Source organism: Ahaetulla prasina, chromosome 2, assembly GCF_028640845.1.
Source record: "Ahaetulla prasina isolate Xishuangbanna chromosome 2, ASM2864084v1, whole genome shotgun sequence".
Lineage (NCBI taxonomy): Eukaryota > Metazoa > Chordata > Lepidosauria > Squamata > Colubridae > Ahaetulla > Ahaetulla prasina.
Genome location: NC_080540.1, coordinates 3,777,003 through 3,795,308, shown reverse-complemented (window position 1 = coordinate 3,795,308; position 18,306 = coordinate 3,777,003). Strand labels below are relative to the sequence as shown.

Here is an 18,306-nt window from a genome sequence, read left to right as displayed (position 1 = left end):
AGTGAAATTTAATGTGGAGAAAAGTAAGGTATTTCACCTGGGTAGGAAAAACATTATATGAAACCTGGCTCAAATACAGTAACTCTGAGAGGGGCCTTGGAGTCTTAATGGATGATCACTTAAATATGAGTCACCTGTGTGCGGCAGCAGCCAAAAAAGCTAAGACAATCCTTGGTTGTATAAACAGGCATAGAATCAAAATCACGTATTAGTACCGTTTTTATAAAGCCTTAGTAAAACCACACTTGGAATACTGCATCCAGTTTTGGAAAAGATGTTTAGTCTTTGGAAAAAGTGTAAAGATCAGCTAAGATGATTAAATTCAGTTCTACAGAGGAATTATTGAGTCTGTCATTTGCACCTCTACAACTGTCTGGTTCGGTTCTGCAACCCAACAAGAAAGACACAGACTTCAGAGGATAATTAGAACTGCAGAAAAAATAATTGCTACCAACCTGCCTTCCATTGAGGACCTGTATACTGCATGAATCAAGAAGAGGGCCGTGAAAATATTTACAGACTGATCCTGGACATAAACTGTTTCAACTCCTACCCTCAAAACGACGCTATAGAGCACTGCACACCAGAACAACTAGAAACAAGAACAGTTTTTTCCCGAAGGCCATCACTCTGCTAAACAAATAATCCCCTCAACACTGTCAGGCTATTTACTAAATCTGCACTACTATTAATCTTCTCATAGTTCCCATCATCAATCTTTTTCCACTTATGACTGTATGACTGTAACTTTGTTGCTGGCAATCCTTATGATTTATATTGATATATTTACCATCAATTGTGTTGTAAATGATGTACCTTGAAGAACGTATCTTTTCTTTTATGTACACTGAGAGCATGTGCACCAAACAAATTCTAATAAAAATTCTACTCTATTCTATTCTATTCTAAAGGCCTGAAGACTAAAACATGAAAAATTGTTGCAGGATTTGGATTTGACTAGAGTAGAGAAAAGAAGGATTAGGAGTGATAGCAGTATTCCATGATTTGAGAGGCTTCCACAAAGGGGTGTGTGTGTCAATTTATTTTCCAAAGTACCAGAGGGTACAACAAAAAACAACACTTGTGAACTAGTCAAGGAAAGAAGCAACCTGGAATTAACAATCTTTGTTATAGTGAGGACAACCAGTAGAACAGTTTTCCTTCAAACATTGTGGGTGCTTCATAACTGGACGTTTTTAAGAAGACGTTTGATAGTCACTTGTCTGAAAGGGTATAAGACGGGTCAGCAACCTGCAGTTCTGGAGCTGCATGTGGCTCTTTCACCCCTCTGCTGTGGCTCCTTGTCACTCAAAATATGCATCACAACCACTAATGTGCGACACTTTCCAGCACACGATTTATTGAGCTTTTCAACCCCCGGTAGTCCAACCATGGATAAATCCAAGAAAATGAAAGTTTCAGAAGAAAACAGAAGGTTTAATTCAACTACATGTGCTAGTTTTGTGGCCGCTCAAGAAATAGTCAGGCACGGGTAGGGTTCTGTGGCTCCCGGTGTTTTCTTTTCTGTGGGAAACGGGTGCAAATGGCTCTTTGAGTGTTTAAGGTTGCAGACCCCTGGTATAGGTTCTCCTGCTTGAGCAGGGGGCTGGACTAGAAGAGCTCCAAGTTCCCTTCCAGCTTGATTTGATTCTGAATCCTCAAACTTTCTGCTTTTTTTGCTTTCTTTTTTCTAAGTAAAAGGTTTTAAAGGAAACATGGACATCAGTGGAGATGAAGGTTATCATTTGGCCTGAAAGTGATGTATGGCTGCCAATATTTAAGTGGTGGTGATTTCCCAATCATTTCAAGAAACTTCCTCTGATGAGTATATCCACTAGAGCAAGTTGCAGTCAGAAATGGAGAAGTCCTGAATCCCTTACTATTGTTTCCTTTGCTTAATATTGTCAAAATCTGCCTTTCCACCGTACTTCCCATTATGTCTTGCATGTGATAACCGAGAAACAAAACCATAAGGAGAACAGGGTTATAATGATGCCGAATTAGAAAATACAACTCATGGGCTCTTTGTCCTAATTTTGTGGTGATCTTTCCTTGCCTTTCCTCATGTTTGCCATCTCTGCCCTCACACAGTTGTGTGAAAAGTGTTGCTTGAACTCAGAATAGTTCTAGCATTCTGGAAATATGCATACCTTTATGTCTGTTCCGACGTTTGTCCACTCGTGGAGTTTTGAACCAAGTAGTTTTATTAAGGGAAAGCAGTGGTAGGGAAATGTGGATGCATATTAAGTTCCCCTAGCTAGCCAGCCTACTGGTCAACCAAGGTAGTCCTTGATTTACAATCATTTATTAAGTAACCATTCAAAGTTACAATGGCACTGAATGATGGTTCTGACTTCCTCCCTCCCTCTCTCCCTCGTTTTATTCCTTCCCTGCCTCCCACCTCCCTCCCTCCCTCCCTTCTTTCCTTGTCCCAAATTAGGGATACTCCAGAGAATCAGAATGAGAATCACTCCAGTGTGCTAAGATTATGAATGATCAAACAAGCAGGGATACCGTTGAAAGTCTTTGGGGTCCCGTGCCTCTGCCTGTGCTGCCCGCAGTAGTCCCAGTTGCTGCAAGCAAGCAGCGAGAATGTCAAGAGCAAAAAGTAGGACTCGCCTATTTGGGGCAAGTTTTATCAAGCCGATTGATTCTGCAGAAGTTTCAGTGCCTTTCAGGAATGTAATCCGACTTCTGGACAAACTGATCTATCTCTCTATCATTTATTAATCTGAGCTATTGCCCCCAACAATCTGAGTCCTCATTTTACAGACCTCAGAAAGAAGGATGGAAGGCTGAGTCAACCTTGAGCTGCTGAGATCTGCCTGCAGTACTGCACTCTAACCACTGTGCCACCACGGCTCTAATATACCAGTCCACAAAGCTTTATAGCAAACTGCACCCGGAGGCTTCAGTTAGTTCAGAATGCAGCTGAGCGGGTAATAGAGGGAGCCACACGTTGCTCCCATGTAACACCACTCCTGCACAGTCTGCACTGGCTTCCTGTGGTCTTTCGGGTGCGCTTTAAGGTCTTGGTTACCACCTTTAAAGCGCTCCATGGCTTAGGGCCCGGGTACTTACGGGACCGCCTGCTGTTACCTTATGCCTCCCACCGACCTGATCTCACAGAGAGGGTCTTCTCAGTGCCGTCCGCCCAAGCAATGGCTCTGAAGGAAGGCCTTCTCTGTCGGAGCTCCTACTCTTTGGAACGAACTTCCCCCTGGTTTGCGCCAATTGCCTGACCTTCAGACCTTTCGCCATGAGCTGAAAACGCATTTATTTATTCAAGCGGGACTGGCTTAAAAGTTTACTAAATTTTAATCGGGGTTATTTATGAATTTTAAGGGTTTTAAATTGATTGTTTTAAATTTCGGCCAATTATGAAATATGGTTGTTTTAAGTTTTTGTTTTAATTTGTATATTGTATTGTTTTAATTTGGCTGTACACCGCCCTGAGTCCTTCGGGAGAAGGGCGGTATAAAAACATAAATAAATAAATAAATAAATAAATAAACAAACAAACAAACAAACAAACAAACAAACTTTGATCAGTTTACAAAGTCAGCATATTGACCCCAGCAATCTGGGTCCTCATTTTACCAGACAGAAAGATTAAAGGCTGAATCAAGCTGGTCAGAACGAACTCAGCTTTTAGGTTTTCCTCCATTTTGGAACTATTTTTCTTTTCTCTTTCTCTTCAGAGCCTTTCCACGGGCACAAGAGACGGGTCGCCCAGGGTGTTCATCAGAATTGGTTGGAGGGGTCTCTGCCCTTTCTGCTTCTCTCCTTCAATCTGAGGCTGAGGGAATAATTTGGGAACGGGGCCTGTATGTATTCAATTCAAGAAATAAAAAACAAATGTATGAAAACCATTTTCCTGATTGTGGCTTCCCTGCTTTGTCCCACCTTTCTCCACTTAGGACGGGACTTCACAACAACCGCAAGACACAAGTTGTGCTTCCCAGAGAGCCTCATGGTCCTCCTCTTCTGACCGCCTGACCGTTTCTGACAGGATTTGGACCAGTGATGGGTTGCTACCAGTTTCTCCCGGAGGCTCCGCCCACCTGCCCGGGCGCTTCTGCACATGCGCGCACATGCCCTCGAGGAAACCTGTAGCGACGAGTTTTGAAACGCACCCGTGATTTGGACACTTCTGAGGCGTCCTCCAATCTCTGCTCACCCTTCAGGGCAGCTGATCTTGAGAGAGTTGAGTTCAAACCCTCCAGGGAGATTTTTCTCCATCACCACAAACAGTTCCTGGCAGGAAGGGGAGGAAGACGGCGAGGGGACTTTCCTCCTACTCCTATGACCATCATCCCTGCCCTTCCCTCAGAGACGCTCCTCTTTCCCGCGCTTTGCAGGGAATCCTGTAGATTTACGCAGAATCCACTAGGGGGCGCCTTCTGCCAAGAGAAGGGAAAATCAGGGACTTCCCCATTGGCCCACCGTTGGACGAAAGACACGCCTACTTCTGTAGAGGAGGCTGTGAAGGAAATGACATCATAGAGCCTTGCCCCTCTAGGACCACGCACTCGCTCTCCTTAACCCCTGGGGCTCCGCGGAGGCGGAGAGGCTGCGGGAGAGTCTGGCTGGGAAGATCCTGATGTGTCCCGGGTGAGTTGGGGGCTCTTCCCGGGCAAAGGGAGGCGGAGGAGGGAGAGACCCGCGCCCGGCCTTCCTCCGGCTTCCACCCCGGGACCCATGCTCCTCAGCCACCCTCTCCATGCTGGGGGAAGCGGTGATGCCGGGAAGGCGGCGGGGATCCTGGGTCCGTGTCGGGGAAGAGCCCAGTGGGGAGGGAGGTCAGGAGAGGAGAGAAGCCGGGCGAGGAGGAGGCAGGATTCGCACCAGGCTCCCCGAGGGATCCATCCTGTCTCCGGAGAGTGGAAGAGAAGCGGGGCGGCCTCTCCAGCTTCCTCCTTCCTGGCCCTGCGCTGGGATGAGCCGCTTGGGGCTCCAGGCAGGTTGGTTGAAGGTTGTTCAGTTGCTAAATTCCACTTTCTAATTCTTGGCGTTTATTTTTCCTTCAATCTCAGATACAGAAACTTGAAGCCATTTGAAATCTTTGCAAGGCAAAATCTCTTGGAGAAAAAAAAAAGAGCGGAATAACTTGGAGGGATCAGAGTCCTGAGGCACCAGAAATGGTCCTGTGAAGGAAAAGGCATCTGGAGACCCAGAAGAGTCCTTGGAGCCATTTGGAGTTGCTCTGCAGGAGAGAGAAAGGATGGAGACACAACCTTTTGGAAAGGAGGGAAGCGGAAAAGGCCCTTCAGCTGCTCAGCCTGGGAAGCTCTGGACAAGGACTGGGCAGAAGATCCTGGAGAAGGAAACCATCTTCCCTTCAGAAGTTCAGCCCTGGAGCTTCATCCAATACCGGGAGGCTGAGGGTCCCCGAGGACTTTGCAGCCGACTCCATGACTTTTGTAGGCGATGGCTGAGATCAGAAAAGCACACCAAAGCCCAGATGCTGGACCTGGTGGTTCTGGAGCAGCTCCTGGCTCTTCTGCCCCCAGAGATGGAGGGCTGGGTGAGGGAATGTGGAGCAGAGACCAGCTCCCAGGCAGTGGCCCTGGCTGAAGGCTTCCTCCTGAGCCAGACGGAGGAGCAGAAGGAGCAGGTTGACTTGCAGGTGAGACACTTTAGGGAGCCCAGAAGGGAATAAAGAATGTGTTTGAATACTTCACCCCTCCCTAATAATTCATAATATGTGGCAATGTCCCACCAATTCTTGTAGGACATTATTCCATTGTTTTCTCACTCAACCTCACTATTGGGGGCTTTGAGGTTGTGTTCCGAATATGAATCCACTTTATTTTGTGTGATGTATATTAATTCTGCTTTTTTTCCCCTTCCTCTTATTTGAAGTGCTGCACTATAGAGATCAGAGATCCTGAGGAAAAGAATCCATCAAATCCCCCTCAGGAGCTGATTTTCCGGCGGATCTCTTTGGAAGATCAATGTCAGGACACTTCAGGAGGTAATCAAAGATCCTCCGATTACCCAGAGAAATTCCATCTGTCTTACCTTCTTCTCTTCTGTAGTATACTTCTTCTTATATTGTTAAATATGCATTTTGAAATTATTTATTCCTTACAGAGAAACAAAGCATGAAGTTTTCTGGTTCTTACAATGGAGCTCAAACATTGGTTGAACCTCCAAATCAAGTAAGAAAGGAACATTATTAGATTTGTATTCTCCTTTCCTTCAGGTGGTGGGTGTGCAGAGTTCGCTCTCCTTCTATTTCCCTCCCTTGTTCTGACTAGATTATTTTTGTGTTCCTGCGCGACATGGACATCATATGGACAGCAGGTTCAAGCTGCTGTCAGCCAGTTTAGCTTCTTTGTAGATTATTACCAGGACACAATGGTTTGTCATTTCTACCCTCAGATTCTGTTTAGCAAATGTTTTTTTAAAGACCAGCATAGCTTCCTCTGGTTATCTTCTTTTGCTAGGTACTCCTCCAACTATGTGTTTACAAGAAGTAATTTTTTAACAAGTTCTTCAAGAAATAGAAATAAACATATCACAGTGGCGGTAACTGCTAGAGAACCGTTCTTTTTCTAATTCTTTGACTTGGAATTCTGCAGGCTAATGAAGAAATAACTAAATACTCAGATTGTCACATTACCATTTTTTAAAAGCCTTGTTCATAACCTGTAGTTCAAAAAATAAGCAAATCATATTAAAAAATAAAGCAGAATTTTAAAATCCAAAGAATGGCCACATAGAGCATTTAATTGCAGTACATCGGGCTATAAAATAATTTCCAATCCTCTGATTTGTGCCTGGATTAGGAGATCAAACATTCCTGCTTTGCAAAGGCTAAGAAACGACCTTCGCAGGAAATGTTGTCTTGTTTTTTCTCATTCAGCCATTGCCTACTAGATCAATAAATGATAGACAGAGCAATAGATCAGTTGATCCAGAAGTGGGATTACTTTACTGAAAGGCACTGTATATTATGCAGAATCTATCAGTTTGACAAAACCTGCCCCAAATATTTCTTCGGTCAAAGAAATTTTCCGAATTGTCTATTTTTTCACCTAAAATTAGAACTTCTGTGAAGCACAGCCATTTAAGTTAGTGCATATAATTGCTTTGGAAATTTGGGAACAATGGAGCAGAATAACAGAATTGGTAGGGATCTTGGAGGTCTCCTAGTCCAACCCCCCTGCTCAGACAGGAAGCCCTATCACATTTCAAATAAATGGCTGTCCAATCTCCAGTGTTGGAGCACGCACAATTTTTGGAGGCAAGTCATTCCACTGATTAATTGTTCTCACTGTCAATCCTTCTATTTCTTTAGCTTATCTTCTGGAGTGTTGGTATTCCTGTCAATTTGGTCTTGTGTGCAAATTGGATGAGTTCCTCTTCTATCCTCTTGTCTAAATGATTGATGAAGATGAACAGATCTTGTGAATCCTCCAATTCTGTTCTTTTTTCCGTCTTCAGGAGAGTCTGGAAGATCCTGAGTCCCGGGTGAGTTGGGGCTCTTCCCGGGCAAAGGGAGGCGGAGGAGGGAGACTCCCGGCCTTCCTCCGGCTTCAACCTGGGTCCCATGCTCAGCCACCCTCCATGGAGGGGAAGGGGATGCCTGGAAGGCGGGGAGGTCGGGAAGAGCCTGAGGGGGAGGAGCAGGAGAGGAGAAGCCGGGCGAGGAGGAGGCAGGATTCTGCACCAGGCCCCAGGCCATCCTGTCTCCGGAGGGAGAGAAGCGGGCGGCCTCTCCAGCTCCTCCTGGCCCTGCGCTGGGATGAGCCGCTTGGGGCTCCAGGCAGGTTGGTTGAAGGTTGTTCAGTTGCTAAATTCCACTTTCTAATTCTTGGCGTTTATTTTTCCTTCAATCTCAGATACAGAAACTTGAAGCCATTTGAAATCTTTGCAAGGCAAAATCTCTTGGAGAAAAAAAAAAGAGCGGAATAACTTGGAGGGATCAGAGTCCTGAGGCACCAGAAATGGTCCTGTGAAGGAAAAGGCATCTGGAGACCCAGAAGAGTCCTTGGAGCCATTTGGAGTTGCTCTGCAGGAGAGAGAAAGGATGGAGACACAACCTTTGGGAAAGGAGGGAGCCGGAAAAGGCCCTTCAGCTGCTCAGCCTGGGAAGCTCTGGACAAGGACCAGGCAGAAGATCCTGGAGGAGGAAACCATCCTCCCTTCAGAAGTTCAGCCCTGGAGCTTCATCCAATGCCAGGAGGCTGAGGGTCCCCGAGGACTTTGCAGCCGACTCCATGACTTTTGCAGGCGATGGCTGAGATCAGAAAAGCGCTGCATTCGGAAGTCATGCTTGAAAACCATAGGAATGTGGTCTCTCTGGGTAAGAGTTTTCTAGTCCCCAATCCGAGAGTTCAAGAAGACAGATTATAGTTTGTTTTTTATTAAAAAATCAGTAATCGGATATTGTCTCCTGGGAGGGAGAAGGAAAGGATCTGGTCTTCTCGTACTCCAAGGAAGGAAAGAATCAATGTCTCTTCGCTTACATCAGGGGTCCTCAAACTTTTTAAACAGGAGGCCAATTCATGGGTCGGTGTGGCCAAGTGGTCATGTGACTGGGTGGGCGTGGCCAATTTAGCAGTCCATTTTGCTTTTGTCCTTCCTAAGATGTACTTGCTCAAAGGCATCTATCCCTTTCCCTGAAGGGAAAAAGCGCTTAACTTCATTACAACAGCAGCTTCAGGTTCCTGAAAATATGCCCTTAAAAAAAGAATAAAAAAACCAGGATTTCCTTCAAAATAACTCCTGATCATATGTTTCAAATGACGACACAATAAACCAGACTGAGAACTGCATCAGTTAAGACTGTAACTAAAACCCCCAAACTTGGGAAAGAGAACCACTCATTAGGATTGCATTTCTCTGAATGTACCATATACTTTTATGTAAATTGATTTCTGATGCATTTAACTCATGGAATGACCTTTTGTTATTACTTCCAGTAATATTAATTTGCATTTCTTACTTTTATTTAAAACAAATAGATTTCAAATTACTTAAGGACAGGCAGTACCTTAATGTTGATTAAATGTAAAAGAGGCCAAATTGGGAGGACTGACCAGTGTACCTCTCCAGCTCTGGGAGCGTCATTTCTGGGCTTGGGATCTTTTTCCTTTGGAAGAAAAGGATTTGGGAGTGGAAGAAGCAGTTACTGGGGCTTGTAAGGTTCTCTTGTCCCTAGATTTGTCTTCTCTGCGTGTCTTTGTGTATGTACATGTGTGTGTATGTGGGTGTGTTCTCTCTCTCTTTCTTCCTCTCTCTTTTTTGTTCATGAGAAATCTTGATGAATCAATCCAATTAAAAACAAAGCCATTAATTAAGCGCCCCCTTTTTTTTTGTGCAACTTTCTGCATTCATTCCTCCCTCGGTTAACATTAAAGTCACCAGAGACATTGTTAAAAAGAGGAAAGGTATGTTTTGCCTCTAGCTGCCAGCTCTCTCTCTTTTTGTTTCATTGCCTGTGTTCCGCGACCTAAATTGCTTAGTTGTGTAATTACCAGAGTAAGCCTATTAACTTTAAAGCTTTTCTTCTCTTTCTCTGTCATCCTGCAATTCTAAATGAAAGTTGAGGAGGATCTGTCCTTAGTTATCAGGGAGTCACTTTCTGGTCAATCCTCCTGATTTGGCCTCTTTTAGATTTAATCAGCATTAAGGTATTTCCTGTCCTTAAGTGCTTTAAGTTTAATGGAGTGGATGCTTCTGTCCCTAACATTTCCTTTATATATAATATTTACCTTTCAAAGAAGATTGGGGTGGGTGTGTGAGAGCAAATCATGGGGTTTTTGTTTGTTTGAACTGGCTTGATGTGAGCTATGGCCCGTTGTCTGAAACGAGGACATCTGGCAGTCCATGAGTCACAACTAGCCTTTTAAGGGTCTTGATCACGGCATCCGAGATGGTCGATGTCATGAGTACCACCTCAAGCCATTTTGAGTAGGCACCCACTACCACCATAAAAGTCTGTCCGTGAAAGGGCCCCGCAAAGTCAATATGCATCCTCAACCAAGGTGTCTTGGGTGTTTCCCGCTGGCGTACTAGAGTGTTCCTTCCTTCCCTGCCTGCCTCCTTCTCATTCCCATCTTGTTCCGGAGAGTTTGGCAGCGCTGCCGGTGGCCATGCTTACTGTGGCTGTTGCTTTCCCACATGGGGGCAGTCCCAGTGAAAGGGAAACCACACAGGCTACAAGGCTGGGCCAACGAACAGGCTATGGAGGTGCTGATGATGGATGCAACGCTTGGATGGTGGCTATTCAGCCTGAACGCAGTCAGTCTTAGCTCTGTGGGGCAGCCCTGGAACCAGCTAAGGGCCAACCCCGCTGCCTCACCTCTGCCCCCACAGGAGGCAGAGGAGCGCCCAGGGGGAAGGGCAATGCAGCAGGACAGTTCCTTGCTGGCTCCAGGGCTGCCCTGCAGATCTAAGGCTGACCGTGTTCCGGCCTGGATGGCAGCCATCAAGTTATAGACTAGCACCTAGCTGGCCAGGCCTGAGGCACTTTGTGTGTCTCAAGGGCAGCCCCATGGACAGGATCTAGCCGCATCGCAGGCCAGATCCGTCCCGCAGGCTGTAATTTGGGGACCCCTGCCTTACATACTTTCTGTGCCATTTTTTAATCTTTATATTTCCATTTCTATTTGAACTTATCTGTGGAGGCTGAAAAGAATGAGGTGTGCTTTTATGTGTCATTTGGAACCTCCTCATGTGAGAGGAATGTGTTGTCATTTGTCCTCTGAAACCTCCCAAAATTGTGTGAGAACAGAACTTTCAAGCTCAGGCCATGGAAGAGCGTTCTCCCAATTTAATTCAAGAACGAAGGCCTCATTCAATGTGATTCAGAACATAGGTAATGCCCAAGTTACCACCGTTCACTTAGAGACCATTTGAAGTTGTGCTCTGCCCTTCCAAAATATTTTAGAGCCAGTGCTGAGTTACAAATGTTGCAGCAGTATGGCCGTCCATACTTACAAATGACAGCAGAGGCGCTACAACATTCGGAGTACCTACTCCCCACCCTCCATCCTGCTGAGACTTATCCTGTGACAATGTAGCAAGCCATGGGTTCCTTTGCCTGCTTTGATGCATCTGCAGAAAATGTAGGGCTACAGTAGTGAGAGATCATGTGAGATCAGTAGCGCGAAATCTCACGCTACTGATCTCATATGATCTCGCACTAAAGTACATTAGGCCTCTGTTCTCTGCTAACTGAGGCCTGTACCAGATCTGGCAAAGAGCCCTCGCAAGCTCATGAGACTTTGGGGCAGTGAAATAGCCTTTCTTGAAGCCTTCCAATCTTTTCAGTCTCTGCGCAAAGAGCATTTACAAGCCAATGGGAGGCTTCAAGCAAAGGATTTTGCCCCAAAGTCGGATCCCTGGGAACGAGTTGAGCGGGGGTCAGGCCCACCAGACACACTCTGCAGAGAAGCTGCTTCAAGGTCCCTGAATGTTTCCCCTGAATATTCCTTAACTCAAAATTGGCTTTGAGTGAGATTTGCATATATATATGTATATGTATATGTGTATATATATATATATATATATATATACACACACACATATATATATATATATATGTATATATAGGTCTTTGGTTGTTCGGGTTTTCTCCCGTGTAAAATTGGAAGTGTCTTGCTTTCGAAACATTCATCTTCAGGCTTCAGCTTTGTGCTTCTGGGAGCAATGTGTGATTGCAGCTGTTTCTTCCTTTTAACTGCTAGTGGGGGTTTAAACTGATTTGAACAACCAAACTGATTTGAACTGATTTGAACAACCAAAGACCTATATACAAACACCGTGAAAACCTCAGAAAACAAATATGTATATATATATATATATATATATATATATATATATATATATATATATATATATATATATATATATATATATAGGTCTTTGGTTGTTCGGGTTTTCTCCCGTAAAATTGAAGTGTCTTGGCGGCTTTTCGGAAGTCTCATTAAATCATCTTCAGGCTTCAGCTTTGTGCTTCTGGGAGCAATGTGATTGCAGCTGTTTCTTCCTTTTAACTGCTAGTGGGGGTTTAAACTGATTTGAACAACCAAACTGATTTGAACTGATTTGAACAACCAAAGACCTATATACAAACACCCGTGAAAACCTCAGAAAACAAATATATATATATATATATATATATATATATATATATATATATATATATATATATATATATATAGGTCTTTGGTTGTTCGGGTTTTCTCCCGTAAAATTGAAGTGTCTTGGCGACGTTTCGAAGTCTCATTCGTCATCTTCAGGCTTCAGCTTTGTGCTTCTGGGAGCAATGTGTGATCGCAGCTGTTTCTTCCTTTTAACTGCTAGTGGGGGTTTAAACTGATTTGAACAACCAAACTGATTTGAACTGATTTGAACAACCAAAGACCTATATACAAACACCCGTGAAAACCTCAGAAAACAAATATGTATATATATATATATATATATATATATATATATATATATATATATATATATATATATATATATATAGGTCTTTGGTTGTTCGGGTTTTCTCCCGTAAAATTGAAGTGTCTTGGCGACGTTTCGAAGTCTCATTCGTCATCTTCAGGCTTCAATTTTGTGCTTCTGGGAGCAATGTGTGATCGCAGCTGTTTCTTCCTTTTAACTGCTAGTGGGGGTTTAAACTGATTTGAACAACCAAACTGATTTGAACTGATTTGAACAACCAAAGACCTATATACAAACACCCGTGAAAACCTCAGAAAACAAATATGTATATATATATATATATATATATATATATATATATATATATATATATATATATATATATATATATAGGTCTTTGGTTGTTCGGGTTTTCTCCCGTAAAATTGAAGTGTCTTGGCGACGAGAAGTCTCATTCATCTTCAGGCTTCAGCTTTGTGCTTCTGGGAGCAATGTGATTGCAGCTGTTTCTTCCTTTTAACTGCTAGTGGGGGTTTAAACTGATTTGAACAACCAAACTGATTTGAACTGATTTGAACAACCAAAGACCTATATACAAACAGTGAAAACCTCAGAAAACAAATATATATATATATATATATATATATATATATATATATATATATATATATATATATATATATATATATATATATATAGGTCTTTGGTTGTTCGGGTTTTCTCCACAGAAATTGAAGTGTCTTGACGCTGACGAAGTCTCATTCGTCATCTTCAGGCTTCAGCTTCGTGCTTCTGGGAGCAATGTGTGATTGCAGCTGTTTCTTCCTTTTTAACTGCTAGTGGGGGTTTCATTTCATTCATTTCATTTCATTTATTTAATTTTTATACCGCCCTTCTCCCGAAGGACTCAGGGCGGTGTACAGGCAAATAAAAGCAGACAAGACAGTATTATATAAAATGCAAGATTAAAAAACTTATTATAATTTGCCTAAAAAATTTAAAAATATAGATACTAAAACCCCATTTAAAATTCATAATAAAAACTATAAAATCCATAAAATTTAAGCCAGCCCCGCGCGAATAAAAAGGTGTGTCTTCAGTTCGCGGCGAAAGGTCCGAAGGTCAGGTATTTGGCGCAGACCCGGGGGAAGTTCGTTCCAGAGTGTGGAGCCCCACAGAAGGACCTTCCTGGGGCCGCCAGCCGGCACTGCTTGGCGGACGGCACCCTGAGAAGTCCTCTCTGTGAGAGCGTCACGGGTCGGTGGGAGGCATGTGGTAACAGCAGGCGGTCCCGTAAGTACCCAGGCCCTAAGCCATGGAGCGCTTTAAAGGTCGTAACCAACACCTTAAAGGCAGCCAGTGCAGTCTGCCCAGGGGCGGTGTTACGTGGGAGCTACGTAGCTCCTCTATCACCAGCAGCTGCATTCTGGACTAACTGAAGCCTTGAGTGCACTTCAAGGGGAGCCCCATGTGAGAGCATTACAATAATCCAAGCGAGAGAGGTAGCAGTGCGTGAGTGACTGTGCACAAGGCACCCCGACCAAGGAAGGGGCGCAACTGCCGAACCAGGCGGACCTGGTGGAAGGCCCCCCTGGAGACGGCCGTCAAATGATCTTCAAACGACAGCCGCTCATCCAGGAGGACACCTAAGTTGCGCACCCTATCCTTTGGGGCCAATAACTCGCCTCCAACAGTCAGCTGCAGCTGCAGCTGACTGAATCGAGATGCCGGCATCCACAGCCACTCCCTCTTGGAGGGATTGGGCTTGGGCCTGTTTCTCCCCATCCAGACCCGTACGGCTTCCAAACACCGGGACAACACTTCAACAACTTCATTGGGGTGACCTGGGGTGGAGAAGTACAGCTGAGTGTCATCAGCGTACTGATGGTACTTCACCCCAAAGCCACTGATGATCTCACCCAACGGCTTCATGTAGATGTTGAACAGAAGAGGCGAGAGAATCGACCCCTGCGGCACCCCACAAGTGAGGGCCCTCGCGGTGACCTCTGCCCCCTGTCAACACCGTCTGCGACCGGTCGGAGATAGGAGGAGAACCACCGATAAACGGTGCCTCCCACTCCCAATCCCCCCAACCGGCGCAGCAAGATACCATGGTCGATGGTATCAAAAGCTGCTGAGAGGTCTAATAGGACCAGGGCAGAGGAATAACCCCTGTCCCTGGCCCTCCAGAGATCATCCACCAATGCGACCAAAGCTGTCTCCGTGCTGTAGCCGGGTCGGAAGCCGGACTGGAACGGGTCTAGATAGACGGATTCTTCCAGGTATTGGGGTAGCTGACGCGCCACAGCACTCTCTACAACCTTCGCAACAAAGCGAAGGTTGGAGACTGGCCGATAATTTCCCAAAATAGCCGGGTCCAAAGAGGGCTTCTTAAGGAGGGGTCTCACCACCGCCTCTTTCAAGACGGCAGGGAAAACCCCTTCCAACAAAGAAGCATTTGTAATCCTCTGGAGCCAGCCTCGTGTCACCTCCTGAGTGGCCAGCACCAGCCAGGAGGGACACGGATCCAGTAAACATGTGGTGGCGTGGAGCCTCCCCAACAACCTGTCCACGTCCTCGGGAGCCACAGGGTCAAACTCATCCCAAACCGACTCAACAAGACGTGCCTCCTCTCCCTCGCTTGGATCATCCCAATTTCGGTCCAGACCATCCCGGAGCTGAGCGATTTTGTCGTATAGATAACCACTAAACTCCTCGGCACGCCCCTGTAAAGGGTCATCCCGCACCTCCTGATGAAGGAGGGAGCGGGTCACCCGAAACAGGGCGGCCGGGCGGTTATCTGCCGACGCAATGAGGGTGGAGGCGTAGGAACGCCTTGCCTCCCTCATTGCCACTAGGTAGGTCCTAGAATAGGACCTAACTAGTGTCCGATCAGCTTCAGAACGACTGGACCTCCAAGTACTCTCTAGGCGTCTTCTCCGGCGTTTCATCTCCCTCAGCCCCTCGGAGAACCAAGGGGCCGGACGAGATCTGCGCCGGGTCAGAGGCTGCAAAGGCACGACACGGTCCAAGGCCCCAGCCGCGGCCTGTTCCCAGGCCGCACCTAGTCCCCCAGTGGTGCCGTGGGCCAGATCCTCAGGGAATGGCCCAAGCCCCGCCAGGAACCTCTCAGGGTCCATCAGGCGCCTGGGACGGAACCAACGTGTAGGTTCCGTCTCCCTGCGATGGTGGGTGGCGGTTCGGAAGTCTAGGCGAAGGAGAAAATGATCGGACCATGACATTGGTTCTGTTACTAAATCGTCTAGTATCAGATCATTTAACCACTGACCAGAGATATAAATCAGATCCAGCGTGCCTCCCCCCATGTGCGTAGGGCCATCATTTACTCGAATCAGGTCCAAGGCCGTCATGGAAGCCTGGAACTCCCGAGCTGTAGTCGATAATTGTTAACTGATGGCAAGTTGAAATCCCCCATGACTATAAGTCTGGGGGTCTCAACTGCCACAGTGGCAAATAACTCCAGCAGCTCGGGCAGGGCTGTGGTCACGCAGCAAGGAGCCAGGTACGTGATCAGCAAGCCCAACTGATTCCTATGGCCCCACCTCACATAGAGGGATTCACAGCCGGCAATCTGAGGAACAGTGGCCTCCCTCGGCTCTAGATCTTCCTTAATTACAACCGCCACCCCTCCACCCCTACCCTGGGCCCTCGGCTGATGGAATGCTCGGAAACCTGGGGGGCACAGTTCGACGAGGGGAACCCCCCCCTCTGGCCCCAACCAGGTCTCCGTAATGCCCATAAGGTCCGCGGACTCCCCCTGAATAAGATCGCAAATCAAGGGGGCTTTATTTACCACGGACCGGGCATTACATAACATCAACCGAAGATCCAGGCTCTGAGGATCACGGCCGCCAGAGGAACGGGTAGGGACTAAGGGGCCGGAGCACGTGATCGCTTTCAGACATCGAGCACGTGCTCCCCACACTCGATACGGCCCCCCCCCTCCGCCATATCTGCCTCTCCCACTTACCGTACAGATTGAACCACCCTCTAGCCCTGGAACAAACCCCTCCCCCCCTGCCTTCAGACCAGATGTAGTAGTGCCGCGAACAGGCACTGGGCCTGGATCCCTCCCCGACGGGTTCTCCCCCCCACCCGTCTTATCCCTCCCCCCCGTTTGAACTGATTGGGTGGGAGCTTGGCTGTGCTCTGATTGGATGTGGGTTTTTTTGTGCTCTGATTGGCTGGGGGTGTGTCCTGTTTGGGTGGGGGCTTGGTTGTGCTCAAATTAGTCTGTGTTGCAGGGGGATCTGAGCTGGTGAGCTGCACTGCTACTGTTTGGCTTCGTGTTCGTGGTCGTGCTACATCTTCGTAGTGGGTGTCAGTCTGCTGCATGTATGGATTGGAGGGGTTTGAAATGGCTAATGTTGCAGCTGCGGTCTGGCTTCTGGTCCTTGGTCGTGCTTCCTGATCAGTGTGGGTTTGGGTGTGCTTTCTGGGTGGATGTGTGGTGGTGACATCCTGTGTGGACCTCGTGAGTGTGGGTCTGGTGTCATTCCTCGTGTTAGGGACACGTTTGTCAATAAGGGCAGGTTTCCAAATGGCTGGTAGGCGGGAGGTATCATCTCGTTTGTTCATGCTGTGTGGGCGTTTTTCTATCTCAATGGCTTCTCTGATTATTCTGTTGTTAAAGTGTTCAGTTTTGGCGATAGTTCTGGTCTTTTTAAAGTCAATATCGTGTCCTGTGACTTTAAAGTGTTGGACCAGGGAAGAAATTGGTTCCTCTTTTTTGAATGAGTTCTTGTGTTCTTCAATGCGTGCACTTATTCTTCTGTTGGTTTGTCCAATGTATGTGGTGGGGCAGGCGGTGCATGGGATTTCATATACTCCTTGATTTTCTAACTCAATTTTGTCTTTGGGGTTTCTTAGGATGGTGGATATTTTTTGGTTTGTGCAGAATGCTGTCTTGATGTTATGTTTGTGGAGGATCTTGCTGATTCTGTCTGTGGTGCCTTTTATATATGGGAGGAGGGCTGTGCCATTTTCTTGCTCTCTGTCTTGGGTTTTAGTGGGGGGTTCTTTTTGGATTAGTTTGGTAATCTTATTTCTCTGGAATCCATTGGATGTTAGTACGTTAGTGAGAGTGTCTAGTTCGGGTTTTAGGTGTTGTTCGTCAGCTAAGCATTTTGTTCTAGAGATGAGTGTCTTGGCTACGGAGTTGATCTGTGCTGGGTGGTGGTGTGAGAGTACATGCAGATAGCGGTTTGTGTGTGTTTTCTTCTGGTAGATGGTGTGTCCTAGGGAGCCATTGGGTTGTGGGCTGTGCCATTTTTCACCCAATCAGTTCAAACCCCCACTAGCAGTTAAAAAGGAAGAAACAGCTGCAATCACACATTGCTCCCAGAAGCACGAAGCTGAAGCCTGAAGATGACGAATGAGACTTCTGAAGCGCCAAGACACTTCAATTTTAGGAGAAAACCGTAACCAAAGACCTACATACAAACACCGAAAACCTCAGAAAACATATATATATGTATATATATAAATATGTGTATATATATATATATATATATATATATATATATATATATATATATATATATATATATATATATATATATATATATATATATATATACAAATCTCACTCAAAGCCAATATATATATATATATATCTTCAGGCTTCAGCTTCGTGCTTCTGGGAGCAATGTGTGATCACAGCTGTTTCTTCCTTTTAACTGCTAGTGGGGGTTTGAACTGATTTATATATAAATGTATAAATATAAATGTAACTAAATAAATGTAACATATATAAATGTTGAATTTATATGTCTATACACAGCACTATAGGCATATATATGTGATATATATATATATATATATATATATATATATATATATATATATATACATATATGTGATACACAGCACTATAGG

General features: G+C 45.6%; 1 protein-coding gene across 2 annotated transcripts in view; it reads left to right on the top strand.

Annotated features, from left to right (window-relative positions):
- Positions 1–4,495: 4,495 nt before the first annotated feature.
- LOC131192680 (zinc finger protein 107-like) overlaps positions 4,496–18,306 on the top strand; it is a 49,824-nt gene continuing 36,013 nt past the window's right edge. The window contains exons 1-4 of one of the 2 annotated variants that reach the window (XM_058172061.1): positions 4,496–4,614; positions 5,037–5,629; positions 5,866–5,977; positions 6,097–6,164. In XM_058172061.1, coding sequence (XP_058028044.1) covers positions 5,225–5,629; positions 5,866–5,977; positions 6,097–6,164 — 585 coding nt within the window. In that variant the 5' untranslated portion in view covers positions 4,496–4,614; positions 5,037–5,224. Of the gene's footprint in view, positions 4,615–5,036; positions 5,630–5,865; positions 5,978–6,096; positions 6,165–8,264; positions 8,315–18,306 lie in introns of those variants that run through there. The other variant, XM_058172062.1, reaches the window with a different exon arrangement.